The sequence below is a fragment of the Fundulus heteroclitus genome, chromosome 11 (assembly GCF_011125445.2).
Source record: "Fundulus heteroclitus isolate FHET01 chromosome 11, MU-UCD_Fhet_4.1, whole genome shotgun sequence".
Lineage (NCBI taxonomy): Eukaryota > Metazoa > Chordata > Actinopteri > Cyprinodontiformes > Fundulidae > Fundulus > Fundulus heteroclitus.
Window position 1 is genome coordinate 11562744 of NC_046371.1, and position 21126 is coordinate 11583869.

General features: G+C 40.4%; 1 protein-coding gene across 1 annotated transcript in view; it reads right to left on the reverse strand.

Moving 5' to 3' along the window:
- LOC118564637 (PDZ and LIM domain protein 4-like) overlaps positions 1-21126 on the reverse strand; it is a 51285-nt gene that overhangs the window by 3877 nt on the left and 26282 nt on the right. The window contains exons 3-5 of the mRNA XM_036143522.1: positions 18169-18250; positions 3479-3744; positions 1480-1637 (exon numbers count right to left, since the gene is read on the reverse strand). Of these exons, the coding sequence (XP_035999415.1) occupies positions 1480-1637; positions 3479-3744; positions 18169-18250 (506 nt within the window). The remainder of the gene's footprint in view (positions 1-1479; positions 1638-3478; positions 3745-18168; positions 18251-21126) is intronic.

Below are 21126 nucleotides of genomic sequence, written 5' to 3' on the forward strand. Positions count from 1 at the left end.
TTTTTTTCTATATTATTTAGTTAACCACAAATTAGAATGTGTTTCATGCTTGCTCGGTATGAGGGATTGCTGCAAAGCCATGGATAATGCAGGCGACTCTCCCTGTGGCTCTATGCTTCTCCAGGAGGAGTGACTGCTACTTGTCAACACTTCCCTTAGAGAGGATATGTTTTGACCGATCTGTATAATCTGACCCAATCTGTATAATATGAGTGAATTTGACTTTGGAAAGGGCCTTGAGATGACATGTTTCATGAATTGGCGCTATATAAATAAAACTGAACTGAATTGAATTAGCAAAATAAATGATTTTCTGTTGCAGGCTGTAAAAATCAAGTTCAAAATCAAAAAACAATTGTATGCTTTATAAATTCTCATCTTTGAGACTAACCAGAAGGTTTATGTAATGTTGTATGTCCCGAAATATAGAAAAATTACATTTATTTGGCAAAGTTTAATTGGGCGGAGTTCAATATTGTAAAACTCCAATAATTGTAACTATGGTGAAAAAAAAATCTGCCTGTGTTAGTCTGCCATTAACAGCTACAGATTTTTGTTATTTATGTATAAATACACTCTGGATTAAACACACCAAACTCCTGTCTCATAATTACCTCCCACACTTCCTAACTTTTGTCCAGCTTCAGTGGTAAACATGGACCATGAAAAGAAGGTTTTAGTTCCAGGGATTAACCTTCTTCTGCTGCTGTCAGCATCACATGACTCCTCCTCAAATGCAGGAATGCCAAGTAGTCGGACAGGAAAGCCGTATTTCTCCCTTTTATTGTCTTCGGTGAAGTTGTTTTTGCAGTAAATTGTCTTATCAAAACTTCCCTCCCAAGCATTTTCATCTATGCAACAGCTATTTGAAAGCACTTAATCTCTCTCTTTCCTTTTGTCTTTGCTTTTTCTTTCGCTTCTTCTCTCTCTGTCTCGCTCTCTTCCTATCCGTCTTTTAAACTTGGTTGTCTGTGTTTTTTCTATAAAAGGAAAACTATGCCACTCAGATAGAGGAGCTTCGAACTGTCAGAGAGGCTGCCTGATGCGAGAACCACGAGCCCCGGCTGCAAAGCAGAACTATTTATTCCCAAACGTCTTGTGTTTATGTGTACTGCTTGGAAAAAATTATTGATGTATGTGTGCCTAACAGAAGGCTTATTTTATACCTACTTTGTGTTTGGACAAAACTGTATTATGATAGCTGATAACATTATTTGGCTGAAAAAAACTTTTTTAATAAAGCCCCCAAATTAAAATGTACTACTATGACCTCATGACATTCTAAACCACTTTCTGATGCTATTATGGAGAAGGTAAATAACTGACAAGTACTACATTGAGCTGCATTTTGTCATCCTACAATCTTCCATAACTAACATAAGACTTCCAAATGTTCAGTTAATGCTGATCTTTTGGTAAAGGCAGCACTGGAGCCATGGCTGTTGGTTGCTTTACAATAAAAAACACATTATTTCCTACCTCCATCCTCAGCATCCAGGATCTCCTGGAGGTATTTGAAGGAGCCAGACTGTTTGGGTGCAGAGACAGGCTCTTCATAGTCCTGGAGCATCTTGTAGACATCTGACTGGGGGTCGAAACCATTACGGCTCACTGGGGACTGTGGAGGAGGCTCTGGACTGAAAACCACAAAAGAAGCGCGGCTCAGTAAAAATTTTTGCAAAGCAATGGCCAGATGATCAAGAGACGGGTAAAGAATGACGTATGTTTCGCAATAAGTAAAGAGAAGAGAATTAAATCCCGAGAGCGTCCTGTTTAACTTTGCTGATTATGAAGCATTCATGAAAATGAACAAATTCCAATCTTTGTCAAGTAAATGGCATCGTCTTAAAAGAAGATCGTCATTTTGTATTGCAGATCCTACAGTGGTTTTCTTTAGATGCAGCAGTTTCCTCTAAGGGTCGGCATATAGCTGATGCAGGCAACATTCACTGTAGAACCCATAGTAGGATAAAATGGGTATAGATGGCAGTTTGGTGAAACTGGTCAGTGATGCACCAATTAACTGTCCAATTTATCAAAAGCTGAAAAACTTTATAGTTTTTGTGACACCTGTGACAGCTGTTTAAATTGTCCAAAAAAAACACAATATATACACAAAAAATTATATATATATATATATATATATATATATATATATATATATATATATATATATATATATATATATCCAGGTTGAAATGTAATAAAATCAGGTATGGAAATATTTTTTATCTCTTAAATCTGTTTTAATTATAAAACAACAAATTCATTGTCAACAAAAAACAGACAAAAAGATATAAGTAAAAAACACTATTTTATATTGTTAAATTGTACCCCCTCACCAGAATGTATGAACCAACAGGAGAGGTGTTTGGTTTACACTCTAGATGTGACTCCATAAACACTAAATCTTAACCCCAACAGCTCTGTGCCATGCCTGTGCTTGCTCATTCATCCAGTAGATTACTCCCAGACCTCACAGGCCAGATTTAAAGCTCCAAACTTCAGCAAGATGAAGACTGGTGCTGCTGACAGATGTGTTCAAATCCAAGCACACTTAACAGCACGCTTGTCTCCAGACTCCTATTCAGCAGCGTGAGTATGTTTATACAATAGGGGGGGGGGGAAACCTGAGCTACGTTAGAAGTGAAGCTGAGTGTTGGAGAAAAGTGACAGTAATAAGCTAAATTGGAGGAGGAGATTGAAAGAAGTCAATCGATAGCTTTAAAATTGTTTTAAACAATGTATTTTCCATTGCGGTTCAGGGTAGAGACCTGGATAGGAGTTAACAGTCTAGTCAATGGGAACTGTGCAAGTTCTGCAGGGGATTTTCACCAGGAGACAGAGGACACACGTTTATGGTCCGCTGGAGGAAACACATGACAGCAAATAGCTTTTCCAGGCCATCGGGGGGGCTATTCACTCAGGTGTGTCGAAGAACATCCAAGTGCGTCTGCGTTAGGATTCAGACAACTACATCTGCCGTGTGTGACGTACCGCAACTCTGTTTTTAAATAAAGTCATTCCTTGAGCAGTCTAACAACAGAAAGCCTGATGGATTTCAGAGGCAGTTCCTGGAGACATTGACTTATTTCCTTGTGTGGTTTTCTCACAGCCATGGTGTGCAATGAGGCTAATCTGGAAAATCTCACAGAGAGATATTCTGAAAGCCAACAAGCCTTAACAGCTTGCACGGACACGGTTCACTGTTCTCCGTTCTTACAGGTTAGAGCATGAAGAAAAAAAAAAACATAGATCTCTTTGTTCTTTCCTTAATCTGGGATTTATATGGAATAAACGCAGTAAACGGGGGCTTATTTTGATGACAGGTCCGCAGGAAAGCCCAAAACGACAAAAGAAAAACTAAAAACAGCAAAAATGAAGCGTAAATTAGGACACTGAAACACCAAAAGCTTCACACAACTAATCCACGTGAGCTTTTGATCGACTAAATTGTGGTTAACGTCTATTGTCTCACCTGTGTGTGGCGCTGAGGCTGAGACCCCCCATCTTGCCCGGCAGGGATCTGTCGCCGTTGCTACCATTGTGAGCATAAAGCCCTGACGGGTTGTTGTACTGAGCATGCCCAGTTCCATTCCCATATCCGTAGCTGTGACCGTTGTTAGGTCTGGTGTGTCCATTATTCATGTGAGTGGGCTGCGGAGCAAGAGGGGACTGCGGCTCAGAGGCGTACGAAGGTTTACGACCGTAACTGCCGGAGCCGCTGGTGATGGGACGGAAATTCTGTGAAGACAGAAGAGGAACAGGAAGAAAAGGCATGTCAAATGGGGTTTCTTATATTTTGAATGTAAAATATCTATTTTTTTAAAGGTAGAAAATGAAACAAAAATAAGTCAATCATCAGCGGTTTATCCACATGCTGCTGTGTGGAAAATGTCCTTGAAGCACTGTCTTGAACACACATTTATTTCAGAGTTGCTTTACAGACATGAACCGTACACCTCTAGGGTCATCGGGGACCAGAACTAAACATGGGGAGTCAGAGTTTAGTTTTACGCTACTTAGATCTGGAAGCAACACCGTAAAACCCAGAGATGGTTAGAAACCGTTGGCTCCTTTAAACTGCAAATGAAAACAAAACTACGTACTGCAGCTTTGCAACCTTGCCTGCGAGCTGAATTCTCGCGGTTTCGTGCGCCCACAAGAATCCGTCCTGTCCCACTCCCGCCTCAACCGTTCGAGCAGAGACCCAGCACGAGATCGGCCAGTAAAGTTGCAGTACGTTTGCTTAAGGCGGGACATGCATCTATGACGAAAGCAAGAGGTGGCGAGCCCACAGCCGAACCAAAATAAACATGGCAGCGCAGGAGGACGCACGTGTAGCTGCTGCTATCACATCTGTTCAGTCAGAATCCACAATTTCATTTTTGAAAGAAGAACAGCAAGAAGCGCCTTGACCAGCATGACTCATTGTGGTTTCTCATGGTGCCTGCTGCCATTAGAAACTACATTTTCATTCCATACCATTGATTGGCTAAAACTAAACTTTGGTAGGTGGGCACTAGGAGTCGCTTCGCCCAATCAGCTCAGAAAATTCTGCTGAATGTCCCTCTGAACGGATTCAATATGAGCAGGCCCAGATTAAAAATGTGTAGAACTGAGAGTGCTGCATATTATCAATCTGGCTTGGCAGGTTACCATTGACCTTAATTGCAGTGTTGCAATAAAGGTCAAACATCAGTTTATCAATTAATTTGTATCATATCTTGCCTCTTTCTTTGTTAAAATGTGCATTTTAATGTTGCATTTTGGTTAATGCTTGAAGTTTTTCTTTGACTGTGTTAATATTTTCCTTATTATAATGCAACCTTCATTACGTCTGTTGCTTTATTTTCTTGCATCACACTTTGAATTGCTTAGTGTACGACTGGAGTTACACTAAACGTACTTGCCTTGCCCAGACACCCACATTTCTCCACTGTATATTTAGTGTTTTTGCTGGGGACAACACCCTCTTTGTGCATTTGCACAAACGCAATGGTGATATCATCGAGCCGCTCGGTGTTTACTGCAGCTATCAGCACACTTAAGAGATAATGCTTGCTTTGCAGCCAAGCTCGTATGTCTCAGAGACAAAATTGACCAGATAAAGTTTTACTGCAACGCTCGCGCTGATGTCACCACTTCTGATAGCGTTCGGGGTTTTGAATTTCAAAGATAGCCAGCAGCTTTTGAGCGACTTGAACAGGACTGCGCGTTATCACAGCTTCAGAGCTTTTTAAACACTTTAGCTGAGGCGGAGAAACTTGTTTACGAGTTCAGCAAGGCATCAGCGTGGAAGACGGGCGACTGTAACGCCAAGCCAGTGGGATAAGAGAGTGTGTCTGTGCATGTGGGAGCTGTGTGTTTTGGGCTTTTTTTTAAGTGCCTTAGCCACTGGAGGTTCGCCGCCTCTGCACTCAGAACCCCTGTTATTCCAACAGATGGATCTCCTTTATGTAGTCCAGCCTTCCCCTGGACCACACACATACATGGTAATCTTTAGTAATCATGCAATCAATGGTTTTCGAAGTGTAGTGTGATTACCTTCTACAGCAACAAGCCAATTTTCTTTCACTTAGACATGCACAATCCCTGGCCTGCCCCATAATACTAAAGGACATGGCTTTCAGGAGACGTGGACCACTGACACTCCTTAAAAATTCAACAACACAGGCCAATTTAAAAAAGAAAATGCAAATTTTGATTAAAATGTTCATAAAAAAAGGGTTAGCATTCAGAGGTACAGTACATTGCCTTAGAAGAGTATTAATCCCATTTACGTTTGACCCCTTTTTTCATGACGCTACCAAAAGAATAAAGATTTATTTTATGGAGATTTTGTTCGACAGACCAACACAAAGTAGTATACATATTTGAAGCGGAAGGGAAATTCTACAGAGTTTTCAATTTAATTTAATTGTTATTTATTTATTGTAAATTACAACATTTTGGTGTGTATTTGTATTCAGGTTTTCTTCAGGTTTTTGCTGCAACCACAGCTCCAAGTCTCTAACATGTGTCTAACAGCTCTGCACGTCTGGAGACTAACGTTTTTTTCGTTTGTTTTGTTGCCCATTCTTCTTTTCAATACAGCTCAAACACAGTCGGATTGGATGGAGAGCAGCTGAGAAGATTAGACTTCAAGTCTTGCTACAGATTCTAAACTTTAACATAACCCATTCCAATGTACACTCAACAAAAATATAAACGCAACACTTTTGGTTTTTCTCCCATTTTTTACGAGATGACTCAACGATCTAAAACTTTGTCCACATACACAATATCACCATTACCCTCAAATATTGTTCACAAACCAGTCTAAATCTGTGATGTTTTATGTATGTGTGTGTGTGTGTGTGTGTGGGGGGGGGGGGGTCTGGGGACTCAGAAAACCTGTCAGTATCTGGTGTGACCATTATGTGGACCAATCTGCAATTGGTCCACTCTTCAATGGCTGTGCTGGATATTGGCAGGAACTGGTACACGCTATGGTATACGCCAATCCAAAGTATCCCAGAAATGCTCAATGGGTGACATGCCCGGTGAGTATGCGGACCATGCAAGAACTGGGACGTTTTCAGCTTCCAAGAATTGTGTACAGATCCTTGCAACATGAGGCTGTGCATTATCCTCCTGCAACATGAGGTGATGTTCTTGGATGTATGGCACAACAACGGGCCTCAGGATCTCGTCACGGTATATCTGTGCATTCAAAATTCCATCAATAAAATGCACCTGTGTTCTTCATCCATAACAGACGCCTGCCCATACCATAACCCCACCGCCAGCATGGGCCACTCGATCCACAGCATTGACATCAGAAAACCGCTCACCCACACGATGCCACACACACTGTCTGCCATCTGCCCTGAACAGTGTAATTCATCCCTGAACAGTGTAATTCATTAGTGAAGAGAACACCTCTCCAACGTGCCAGACTGCACCTTTCAGAGTGGCCTTTTATTGTGGGCAGTCTAAGGCACACCTGTGCACTAATCATGGTGTCTAATCAGCATCTTGATATGGCACACCTGTGAGGTGGGATGGATTATCTGAGCAAAGGAGTGCTCACTATCACAGATTTAGACTGGTTTGTGAATAATGTTTGAGGGAAATGGTGATACTCTGTATATGGAAAAAGTTTTAGATGTTTGAGTTCATCTCATACAAAAATGTAAACAAAAGCAAACGTGTTGCGTTCATATTTCTGTTCAGTGTAGATATGACTGTATGTTTGCAGTCAGTCCTACTAGAAATCAGGTTTGCCAGTCTCAAGTGTTTAGCAGACGTTATTCCAGGATATCACTGTATTAACTTTGACCAGCTTCCTTGTTCCTGCTGAAGGGATGCATTACCAAAGCATGACACTGCCTACATCCTCTTACCCAGTGTGGTTGGTGCATCCACAATGATGTGCAATGATACTGTTTTGAATGGAGAGTAAATGGTTTATTTTGGTCTCATCTGAACAGAGCACTTTCCTTCTAATGTCTCCTGTGTGGGTTGTTACAAGTTGCAACAAGCCAACAATGATTTTCTTCTTGCCATTTTTCCAAAAAAAGGCCAGCGTAGAGTTAATGACTAATACTTTTCCCATCAACACCTGGATTGATGTAATGACTATGCCATCTGAGTTGTGGATCTCTGCAGCCCCTCTGGCATTACCATTGGCCTCCTGGCTGCTTGTCTGATTTACCCTCCCATCACCAGTCACTTTAGGTATTCACTTTTCATTTAAAGGAAAAGTCCGGTCAACAAGGAAAAATCAGTGGATCATTAGTTATACCAAAAACTAATACGTTAATAAATAAGAAAATAAAAGCATAAATTGTTGTATATATAGAAATATATATAGATATAGATATATATATATATATATATATAGGTCTCAGAAACTTGTTCCATAATGCTCAAAGAATAAAGGGAATACTTAAACGACACAATGTAATTTTGTAGTCCAACATATCTTGACCTACTGCTCCTATTCTGCTGCAAGATACTTTTCTATGTATGTTTTCTTTTCTTATGTGCTGTTCATGTACAGTACTTTGAATTATCCTGTTACTGATATGTGCTATGCAAATACATTTGAATATATATATATATATATATATATATATATATATATATATATATATATATATATATATATATATATATATACTGTGTTTTTTTACAAGAGAGTAAGACGAGTGCAAATATGCATGGTATTGATATGGGGAGTCTGACCTGTAGGTAAAGGGCTAAAAAGGAGTATTTGGAGTAAGAAATGTCCTTGCATTTCACAATTATATGCTACTTGGTGCAGGTGTACTGTGAAATTGAAATAAAATACATAATACATAAATACATAAAATACATTTTTTTTTTTTTTTTTTTTTTTTGCTTTAAAGTGGCAAGATGTGAAAAAGTTCAAGAAATAATAATAACTTTTTAGAGGCAGTGTGGTAACTAAAAAGAAACGCCAATGTCTCTGTGGCTCACATGCACCCCCCCCCCCCCCCGCCCCCCCAGCAGCCCCACACAATCAGGGTTGATTATCACAACAAAACTAAACAGGTCAAACTAGATCCTGCTTGTTATCTTTAGCTTCTTGTTCTCACGTTGCTGACCTCACTGGAATTATGTGAAACCTTAGCTTCAGTGTTTTTGTAAGCTCATTAATTTGCTAGACCAGTTTTATTTTTAATAGGATTATGAGAAATCTCTCAAGAAATTTAAGTCTGAAATCAAGTTTCATTTTGAAAGGAAAGATGTGCCAAAAATGCAGCGCTGGCATGAATTTTGATGTTCGTTTTTTTTTTCCTCTAATATCTCCTTCTTACAACCCTCCTTTCCCCCAGTTATCTGCTTCCTTCCACGAACAGAAATTAAGCATAAAATTCAAGGTTAATTTGACATGAGCTGACTGCTGTCCTCATGTGCACTTTTTCTTCATCCCCTCAAGTCTTTCTGGATCTTTCTATCTCCTGAGAGCGTATCCATAACTAAGGATGAATGGCTTCAAAAACAATCGGCTGTCTCTACATGTCCTTTTTAGTCTTCATTATTCATTTCTCATACTTAGACAAAGTTAAATCTCCAGATAAAAATCAGAAGAATAACCGATACAATCAGGCAAGCTCAGTCATGCCCGTGCTCTTTGAACAGGGGGAAGGAAAATCCATGAGATGGGATTCTGTTACACGTTCCAGTTGAAACTTAAGAGGCATTCAATTTATGATACCAATCTATGCAAACATGAGTGGAGAGCCACAGTTAATCCTTTGTCATCATATAGAATGATGTGTTCAAAAGAAAGGTGAAAGACAATGAACTGATTTTTGCTTTATAGACTAAGAAAGAAGTGACAGAGAAGGAAAAAAAGCAAGGTTTCATTGCTCAGCCCATGGTTGCAGATTAGCTAAAGATCAGATACTTTTATCCTTATAATCAAATGAATAAAAGTGGAGGATGTGATCTGATCGCCCAGCTATGCTTTACAGCAATCTTCTCCGGTGGAAATACAGGGCATGCTTAGGTGTTTACCCATTTTCAAGCAAACACACCTGACTATGATGGGGTGACTCCATCTGTTTTGACTGAGCCCAGCCAAGCCCAACCTTTCAACCATTCCTTTCTTTTGTTTTTTTATTCTTGCAGCGCTCTTTCCGCTCTTGCTGTGCACGCCCGCTTCACTGATATTTTCTTTGGATGGATGGTAGGTTTATAAGGCAATACATCTGGTACGTGCCTTATAAAAATGCCAGCACGGTTACATTCAGAACCTGTACCTGCCTTTGATCTGTAGGAATAATACAGCCGCTTGGTTTCTTTATCTCCACAGTGGGCTAACTGTCCTCTTGTAAGATGCATTTTTTTTTTATTTCAGAACTGGAAAGGAGACGTTAAAGGAGGATTTTGTCTAAAAAAATTAATTTTACACTTTACCGCTTTCACAACACAGTGAAAGTTCTTGCAACCTGCTGTTTTAAACAGAAAAAAAAAAAGACTGAACTGCACTAATTATTCATTAGGCCCAGCGTTGTTCTGTGCTCATAAATCTGGGAATCCACATGATTTCATCAGTGTGCTTTTCACTGGTAACCAAGCATGGATAATGTTTCAGGGAGACTGGCAGTGTATGGGAGTGTGTAAACACACAAAGGGTCATGATGAGTGATGGTTAAGGGAAGAAAAGTGTGTGTGTTTATCTTTGACTGGATTAACACACTTTGAAATGTGTTACTCTGGTCATTTTAAGCAGCAATGTACCAAGCATTTCCACTCAATAATAGGACAAAACGTTAATCTGGAAAAGTGGGAGACAACAGTACCTCGGTCGAGAACCACCGATAGGTCAGAACACGGTAGACAGACTGGAGGAGATGAGGTGATTTGGGGCCAGGGGACAGATGCTGGGGCTTTGAAAGGTGGAGGAGCTAAAATGAAATCATATGTTTGTCTATAACTGGAGACTGAGACTTCACCTCGCTCGCTTTCTTTGCTGCCTCCTGCACGGTCTAATCCTGCTGGATATTCAAAATGAAGCTTTTCAGATGCCGCTCTGCACTACTAATCAAACACAAACCAAGGCTTTAAAGGCTTTATAGGCCTGCCCCCAACCCCCCCCCCCCCCCCCCCCCCCCCCGTATGCATTTCGAGGAGGAGCAACAGATAAGGCCTGAGAAAAACAATGTGCTGTGAGTGCTGCAGAGGACTTGAGAAATTGTGAAACAGGAAAGCAAAAAAATCATTCTAACCTCTTCATTTTTGTAAATAGTGTAACAGAGTGTATCTATTTATGTATTTAGCAACAGTTTCCGTGAACATATGGGGGAAAATAAAAGGTCACCCTTCCTTCCTCCATACAGTTTGATAGAAAAAGTAGGAGCCAGGTGCTGCTGAACTGATCATCACTCAGTGTGAGCATCTCTATAGAAGCAGGAGTTGTAGCAGTTTGCTGATTCGTAACATACAGTTGTGCATGAACATAATACCAAGAAATAACATCCACAATGCCATAAGAAAAGCCATTTTTGTCAATTAATTTGAGAAGGGTTATGAGGCCATGCAAAAAAAAAACTAGTGTAGTTAAAGCCCATCATGCTACCGTAAGCAATATTTTCCACAAGCAGAACAATTTCATCACAGATGTCAATCTTCCGAGGCATGCACATCTAAGCAAATTTACACTGAACACTGTCCCATCTTCTAGTACGTAAAATGTCAAAGCCTGTGACAGTTCCAATTAAAAAAGACTGAACATCTATGTGGTTTTAAATGGTTGCTAAAAGAAAATTGATTCTATAATTAAAAGGTTTATGGCAACATGACTTAGGATTGGTTTGCTGCACCTGAAGACAACACCATCTTCAACACTACAATGCAAAGAAATGGTCTGGCACACATCATATAAGCATGGGGCCTGAGGGACTGATGACTAGAGCTTCTTTTGCGGCTATATGGCCTGGACAACTAAAAGTCATTGAGTCCGGCACATACTCCCCTGTATAGCAAAGTCAGTAAACCTCAATGAACAGATCCAATGTGAAGAAAGGCGTAATTGTCCTTCCTAACTATTGGAAATATTGATGAAGTTGCATATAACATGACTACTTAACATCATTGTTGCCTAAGGTGGTTCATTAAGCTACTGAATCATGGGGTGTACTTTTTTTTCTCATTTCTGTATCCAGAATCATGGAAACATTATGTTTTTACATGACCAAATGTCAAATCATGGGGGTACTTGTGTTTCATGCTTATTTAATTAATCATAAAGTTAGCTGTAACAATTAAGCATTATCAATGAAGAAAAAGGCCGATTTAATCATTGTAAAGTCTGTCATTGTGTTATGCATGGATTTACCAAGTAGTTACTGTGCTTGCTGAAAGGCCAGTTATTCTCTTTCCTTCATTCAACTTCTGTGCGGTTACAGTTTAAAACCACATGAATGCAGCATGATATGAAGGCTGCGCCAAAGTTCTCGAATTCAATCAGAACTAAATGCCATGTGGATTTGCTATTAGAAAACGGAACAGAAGAAGAGAGAAGGTCAAAATGAGACCAAAATGGAAACCTTTTATTTTTGTACACACATGCTTGATGAAAGATGTCTAAGTCAAATGCATCTAAATTAGTCCAGACAGGTGCAGCCCTTTTACCCATGAGCAACAGACCATTTTTTAATGACATCTGCCCAGCAGTGTGCCGACAGCTGACACTGATGTGGACATGTCAAGGGGTTACTGTATAGTTAGTGAGCACAAACACACACGCATAGACAAGAAAGCGCAGTTGCAGGTGTGACATCCAAGAAGATTATTTTGTAAATTATTGAACCATTTGATACACTAAAAAGTCACCCTTGTTATGATCAAAGGTCCATTTTACGTCCCCTGAAATAAATACGCATCTTTGATGTAACTACTTCTGTAATTACGGATGCTTTGGAACAACTGCATTGTCTCATTGATAAAACAAAGACAAAACTTTTGCTTTAAAAGTATAATTTAGTTCCAAAAAGAGTAGGAATTATGGCCTGCAAGTCATGCAAGGAGTTTATCTGTCAGCTCCTATTAATGTTAGCTTGGAGAATTTGCTTTCAGCTGCCAAGCCCTGGGCTGAGACTGGAAGCTTCAAGTGACGTGTGATCCAGACCTCTCGGCTTCCTCATTGTGAGGCCCCATTCTTTCCACTAAACCATAGTTCTTGACCACAATAGCTAACAGTATAATGATAGGTTAGCTGCAATGAATGACACAGAGGAACTACGAGCCAAAAGAACTGCTGTTTGACTTAAACACTGACGGCAGGAATTTCCCACTTACTTGAAGCTGCCACTTTATAACTTCGGTGAAGAAACTTTAAAATATGAGAAACTGATACAGCAGTGTGACCACCATACCGGTGCATGAACGTTTTCCAAGAGAAACGATGACAACCACGTAGTTAAAACATATTTCACATAAGCTTTTTTTGTAATTATCTGTTAAATAGATTCCCTCTGTTAACAGATGCCACTGTATTTCCACCATAAAATGCTGATATTAGCTGTTTAATTGATTGGGTTATCTAATCAGATAACTAGCCTGCAGTCTGCTGCTTGACATAAATGTAACACCAGGATTAGTTGAGGAAGTATTTACAAACAGCCAAATATGTCTTTCTTCTGGAAATAATAAAAGAACCTTGCATCAGTCAGGTTATCTGGAATCACTTTAAGAGGATTTTAAATATGTAATACGGAATATGACCAGAAAAAGTGAGATCCCAAATACAAGCAGAAGAAATGTGCCTTCTTGGAAGCTTGGACACTACAGAGACAGAGTGCAAAGTTCTGTCAACTGAACTTTGAACTTTACTCAAAAATTTACTCTAGGTATTCATTTAATATAGGAGCAGATTTACTGTTCCTATATTAAATGAATGCAGGCCTGTAGCCCTGACATCCATGGTCAGGAAATCCTTAGCGTTATTAGTGTTGAAACATCTGAAGGAGATCACTGGACCCCCTGCAGGATCCCTTGTAGTTTGCTTAATGCTCTCAGATCAACCTGGGACTACATGTCATCCTGTACCACCTCGACCACCCAGTAACGTATCCCAGGATTCAGTTTGTTGATGTCAGGTTGGCCTTTAACATCATCAACCCAGAAATCCACCACCAGTAATTGGTCTGATTGAGGAAGGCAATAAATCTGCATCCAGAGGAGGTGGATCAGCTAGTCCACTGGTGCGGTCAAAACCACTTGGAGCTTAACCCGCTTACGACAGTGGAGATGACGATGGACATCCAGAGAACACTCCCCACACTGCCCCTCACACTTGTCGACAACAATGTGTCTGCTGTCAATCACTTCCAGTTGCTACAAGGTATTTTGAGAATTATTAAGAGTTTACTAGAAACGGTTTGCTCTAATTTTCCAGAAAGGCAATATTTGTCATAATAAAGAATGTTGCTGGACCTCTTATGAACCTCAGGGCAATTTCATAAATGTTTTTCTCTCAAAAGGCCAAGTGTGCTTGGTGATGTCTGTCTGTTCTCTACTCTGCCACGCCCACCTTCTCATCTGCAATCAATGCAATTTCACTCACCTGTGATCTGCTTTCTGTACACGCTTTCCAGCCCTCTAGTTTCTGCGAGATCATCGAAAGCTCCTGCCTGTAAATGTTCAACTTGTTTCCTGACCCTCGATTAATTTTTTCAGTATGGCCATGTTTCTCTGTCTTTTGTGTATCACCCTTGCCTGTCTCCTGTTTTATGCCCTGGATTTTAGATTAATTACTGACAGATTCTCTGATGCCCGTGTACCTAATCGAGTTTGCCCAGGAATCAATTTTCACATCACCTCTTGTGTCATCATCACCCTCGCCAGTCATTCCATGGTTTCTCTTTAGAGAAGCGAGTAACTCCACTGAATGGAACTCTCAGAAATGGACACATCCCTTTTGGTTTTCATTATAAATACATTCCTGGAGAAGAATGCCGTCTGGACCGAACCCCTCAAGCTGATCCTGAAAAGCGTTTCCGAAGTGCTCCTGCAGCAGTTTCACGCTAAATGTTTTAAACAGAACTCTGTGACCGGTTGAATTTTTGGGGCCTTAGTGTGTTTCATTAGGGATTATGTAATATGGAGTCTTGATGATGAGTAAAGGCATAAAAAAGATTAAAAAGCAGCTATTTAAAAAACGTTTCTTCATTGAAAAAAAAAAACAACAATAGAAAAACCAAAAGGGAAACACCCAACAAATCAGAGTAATGCTTAAAAACTGGCTGTCAAACCCATGCAAGCAATCTCTCATGGGCTATCTATGACACCTTATCATGACCTCACCTCCACCACCCATATTCATCACTATCATTTCTATTTCGGGCAGTTACATATGACATCCGGTAGCCTGTGGTCACTCTTGCCAAAGTATGAACACAGTTCCCTGAAATAAAAATGCATCATATTGTTATACCGTTTTACAAAAGCAGTCACACTTTTGCTTGGTTAGTAGCCAGAAACGACAGCATTTCCTCTAAACGTTTATGAGACCCGATCGGACTCCCAAGGTGAAAGGAAACACCTCACAGCTTCCATGTGTCACTTCCTGCTCAGTAGCAAATTCCCGTAAGGATCAGACTGGAATTTCCAAGCATTTAACTATATAAAAGGGAAAATCTTAGAAAAGGAATACCCAGACGGAACTCATCTGTTGATGTGGGACTCTTTCGGCAGGAATAAACGCTCTTTAGATGTCGGAATCTATCAAAACTTTCGGTTTAGCATAAAGCCAGATTTTTATATGTGGACAACAAATCCAAGATTTGAGTCTTTGCAAAACTCAATCTTTAACTGTATCATCAAGCTCATCGGTTAATCTTTGTTCACCATCTGTAAACCGGCTCTCTACTGCAAAGGAATCTGAGCCAAACATATCACATGGCACAAAGTTTGAGTCAGCCAGTGCGAGCAAGGTCACGATGTGTAAATCATTTCCACTGAGACCCAGGAACAATCGCATTGTGATCCCTTCAAGCTGTATCGAAATACAGCCGGAAACAAAGAAGGAGAGAGCTCTGGAACTTTTAAGTGACCCCGGGGAGCGGATGTTTCCTCTGCGCATGCAAAGAAGATTCCACCTGAGTGTGACACTGAAGTAGCCCTGACTTGGTGCTTTCCAGCTGTTCAGGTTCACTTTATTAAATGAGACGCCAGAGAGCATTTTTTTAGAGTCCGCTGAAGGAGAAAGGAAGGACCGGATGAGATGTTACAGAGATAGAGAGAAAGGGAGCGGGGAGAGTCGGGAAGGAGGGAGGATTTGGTCCCCTCGTTACGGCCAGGCAAAGCACTTCTGTCAGGCTCGTCTGTGTTTGTATAAACTGATCTGCCTCCCTTTTGGTCTGGTATTTACTTTACTTTAGCTTTTACATGTTAAACCAGGACATCAGATTGTGCAGACTTTGTGTCAGGAAGGCCAAAGGGCAGTTGCTTTTGCGGCAAATGCTTAACACACTTTTCACTAAAAAGAGGTAGCAAAATAAATAGGATTGTGCACCATATTGCATATATTGGGTATGTAATATTTGCGGCTTGTAACTTCACAATTTGCATAGAAATATTATACTGGGCCAATCGCTTGGTGTTTCACTGCAGTATACACTCACACCTGATACATATAATGGTGTCCAAGATGAAAAGGGTTATAGAGAGCATTACAAGGAATGACTGATGAGAAGAAGAGAGTGAGCAAAATAAACTGTATCATTTTATTTATAGTATTTGTTCATCCAGCAATACTAATGCAATACCATTTTTCCACTCTCAGCTTTGTGAAGGAATGAATACGTGGTGCGGTTATGTTTTTCGAAATGTGAATCATTGCAGTGACAATTATGATTCACAGCTACATTGCTTATTTAAGATGCACTAAAGCCATTATATGGCTGCTGAATGTTAAATGGCACCGGCCAAAGACGGCATGGCTGGTGGAAAAGATTGAATGTAAACTTGGTATTTACGATCGCGCCACGCCAAACGGTTTGCTCTAAAAACAACAATCTTCAGTGTAAAAGTTGTTATTGACAAAAGAAGGCTCTAAGGTAGTTGTTTTCAATATCAGTGAGTCGTTCTCAGAAGCAGCACACAGTGTATGAGAAGCTTTAGCACTTTGTCTTTCAAGGAATATGCTTAATAGGGAGGCATCGGAAACCTTAGTGGTTTTTATTTTTTATTTTAATCACTATTGCCGACATCTGCAGGTCAGAGCTTTACAAAATCCAACATTGGAAATCAGCCACAAACACTGATTGGCGCATCTCTGCTTCTTATTGTATCAGATCCAGTAAAATCACATATTTGGCAATGGGAAAGTTTTAATTTTTTAGGGAAGTGTGCATGTCACTGCAGATCTAGTTGGATTTATAGACCGAGAGACTGTGTTGACTGTCAAAATTAATTTTATCCCCATCCCAAACTCCTCAGCAATAAATACCACAAAACGTAATAAAATGTAGTTTATACTGCCCATCCGTGCTGCCACAATGAGTAGTAATAAAAACTCAATGTCATTTTTCTTTCCTTTTCAAAAGAATCACAAATCAAAGGAAACCACGAATAATTTCGAAGCAAGTCAGTCGCTTTCATTTTCTGGTTTAGTCCCCAAAATACCAAACGTATCGCAGCACAATTCAAAAACAGATCACTTTAGAGTAAAACTCCGACAGGAAGCGATCACAATCACTGTTAAGAGATCAACCGACGTAAATCAGAAGTAAGACGATTAATCCAAATCTTCTGTATCTATTGCTACAAAGACAGTTCAGGCTTCATTCTACCACAGCAAAATCCTTGACCACTGAGCATCTCTCACACGAAATGCACAATACTCTTATTGTCTCTTTCCATCCTACAAGCGCCTCACTCCTCACAACATATGTGTGCGCACATGCTTACACCCAACACACATCTCTCACTCTCTGCGCGCTCAGAAACGACCTGGTGTGCCAGAAATCGGGAGGGGGGGGGGGGGGAAATCGGAAAAAGATCATTTAGTGGAGTTCATCATGCCGTGAATATCCTTTTGGCAGCTGATCATTTGGAGAACAATCGAGACTCTATTTCAACACCGTTCCAGCGAACAGTGGGACGCATTCTCTCATTTATAGCCGAGTTAATGACAGTGTACATGCAGCTCGCGGATCGGGTTTGCCGTCTGTTTCCATAGATTCTGTTTGCTGTCAAAACAAACTGGAACCACTCAGCCACCGAGTTGTAAAGGTCACGGTTATGGCTCAAAAAACACGACTTATCTTCTCTTGTGGAAGATGTGAAGGGCAGTAAAAGGCACTATCACTGGCAGTTGATTTAAAAGCATAAACCCAGTTCAGTTTAAATTAGATTTAAGATTTGCTGTTGGGTAATAAAAAAATCGGACACTCTCTCTTTTAAGGGGCCATATACTTGCCTGCACTATTTAAATGTATTTCCTAAGCTAATTCTTTCCATTCAACAGGGGAGACTGTGTCATGTTAGGAGCAGTTTCCAGCGAAGGCATGATCATAATGAAACTGTGTGTTGAGAGGCTGAGGCAGATGAGTTGTGACTGCTCACAAGTTTATGCAAATTTCAATCTGGAAAAAAAAAAACATCCCAGGCTTGTTATTAGAGAAATCCAGAGAAGACGGTGGTTACCTGTGCGTCAGGCTCTGGGTACGGACTTATCTTGCCATCATCGCTTACTGTCGGCGACCACACTCTGTCTCCGGATCCCGATCTGTAAGACAATCCCCATGAGAGGTGGCGTTAAATAAACCCTCTGCCAATGTACACCCTACGGTGTTAACATTTCTGCTGAGATGGATGGATTTTTTTTCCTTTTTTTGCTGACAGTTTTCCTTCTGTATTAAATGTCATTTTCCAAGTGGGAATTACTGAAAAGTAACAAATAAAAAGTGAAAGTAGAAAGTGGTTTCTTTTCTTTCTTTTAGCATAACTGAGCCAGGAAAAAAACACTCCACTCAAACACAATGCAATTGTTATGGGTAAACAAAATGATATATGTTTTTTTCGTTTTTTTTATATATATTCTAAATATTTGAGTAGTGTATCATGTGTTTGTATTCAGCCCCTTTTACTTTAATATCCCCAAATAAATTCCAGTGCAACAAAGTATATTTAGAAAATCCTTTTGCCTATTAAGGTGAACCTGTGTGACTATTTACTCTTGAATAAAGTACTGCACAACTACAGATTTACGGAAATATCGCTGTCCATCTGAACTGACAGGCCTGACAAATAGTTTTTTTTTAAAGAAATACTCACCTGTACACTGTGACTTTCTCCTGCATTGTTTACATTTCAATTGCTTTACTTTTAATTTCAGTGCTGCACCTTATACTGTATTTTAAATCTACTGTAAATTACAAGCTGTATGCAACGAAATTTCGTTCTGTACGCACTCTGTGCATACAAAATGACAAATAAAGTCGTCTAAGTCTAAGTCTAAGTGAAGGAGAGCATTAACAAGATAAGCAGTTAATAGACCCATGGTAACTCTGGAGGAGCTGCATAGATTATCAGCCCATGTGGAAGCATTTGTCAACCAGTGGTCATGGACTGGTTGAGTCTGGCCCCACGTGGAAAGAAAACAAGCCATTGTTTAAACTAGAGCCATAAGAGGTCAAATTTGCCGTTCACCACAATCCACAGAGGAGAAGGTGCTCAGGCCAAATGAGATGAAAACAGATTTTTTTTTACATGCGAAAAACTCTACATGTGGGGGAAAAAGCCGACCCCGCACATTACCCTGAACTTGAACCTTAAACACCGTAGCCACAGTGAAACATTGTGATGGCAGAATCATGCTGAATGGGCATGATTTTTTTTTAGCAGGGCTGTGGAAGCAGGTCAGGGTTAATGAGAGGATGAATGGAAATGAAAGCAGGACAGTGCCGGAAGAAGCAGAGACATAGCCAAAACAACCGGTAGTAGGAAATGTAGTGGCAGGTATAGTCCATAGTTTTGAGATTTTAATTTCCAAACATTATTTTCACAACCAGTACCAAAAGTAATAATGTAGTAATAGTAGTAGAAGTAGTAATAGTAGTAGTAGGAGGAGAAGGGGGAGTAGTAGTACTACAGCGAGGCAATCATAATGTTTTTCTTATTTTTTATTTATATAAACTTTTAAAAAATATATTTTTTTTCTTCCCCTTCAGAGTTCACAAATTTTTCGTTTTCAATAAAGCACATTTAAATTTGTGGTTTTTACATTTTAAAAGTTCAATAAGTATTAATGCAAAGAACTGTGTGTGCAAGATGATTTTTACATTTGGCAGGTTCAGTCGTTGGGAAAGGTTATAATCCCTTCTCATAAACGCCCCAGACACACAGTGACAGAGTAACGCAACACCAAACGCTACTTGGAGAGTTTGAGTATTTAGGGTCACAGCTAGTTATCAATACTATTGTGCAGAAGTGGTGATAACTGACCTACTGCTGTCTAAGATTGCTCTTCTGTTTGTATTAGCAATAATCAAATCCAGCTGAATACACCTACAAAAAAGTACATAACTTACAGAATGATAGCTAGGGTAAAATATTTAAATTTACTGCCTTTCTCAATGAGCCTACTGCGTACACATAAGCAGGTGTTCGCATAATTCACTTCTTCCTTTAGAAAACATACAGGGGAATGCCTGACTGCAACCAAAAATGTGTCACCTTTTCCAGACAAAACAGTGTAATTCTCTTAAAGCGCTCTCGCAGCTCTCTTTCACTGTCAGGTTACATGTAAACGTCCCAGAGACGATTGAAAAGGGCTTCTTTGCTTCATCTGGTTCTGTGTTCCCATGGTGTTGAACGCTGAGAAAGGAAAGCATGCAGCTTCCTAAAGGGTAACACTGGGGCATTATGCTACAGAACAGCATGTATGTGAGTGTGCACACCATTTTCTCCATCCTGTACCCCCCCTCCCCCCTCCCCTCCCTGCTTCTATCATCAGACACAAAAGGGCGATTAAAGGTGAGTGGGTGCATGCAGTTGCTGACCCCCACAGAGGGATGAGGCGATGTCTGAAGAACTGAGATCATTGGACTGCAAGCTGGCACAGCGCTGGGCAGGCATGAGGCAATGTTTCTGATATGAGCCACGGAGGTGTTGCTATCAAGGACGCTCTTATGAGGCGCCGAGTGTCTGCTGGATGACCAGCAGATACAGAACTGCGTAGGAAGAACACTCCCGCCCTTGCAATGGAGACCGCCGTGATTCAGAAGCAGAAAGCCTTCATTCCCCCCCCCCCCCCCAGTTTGTTTGGTTGCAGTGGTTACCACACAAACAGCCCATTGAAAGATACAAAAGTTCAAGTTTAAGGCTTCTGGCCGGGCCGACATTTTTAAAGCGTCAAACAAAAACAGGCTAAAGTGGAAACCGGGACAGGAGGACCGGTTTGGACCTCACACTGTGGGGTTCATTAAACCGGGCGGTACTCGGAAGATGCCTATCGCTTATGTGCTTGCACTTGGAAGACTGCTGACATGCAGCTGGACTTGCTGAGTTATGGGGCTTCCCTAATTCACTGAAACACAGAAGAACAAACAAGATCGTAGTTCCCTTTTTTCTAAATGTTAGTATGCTGTTGTCGCACAAAGC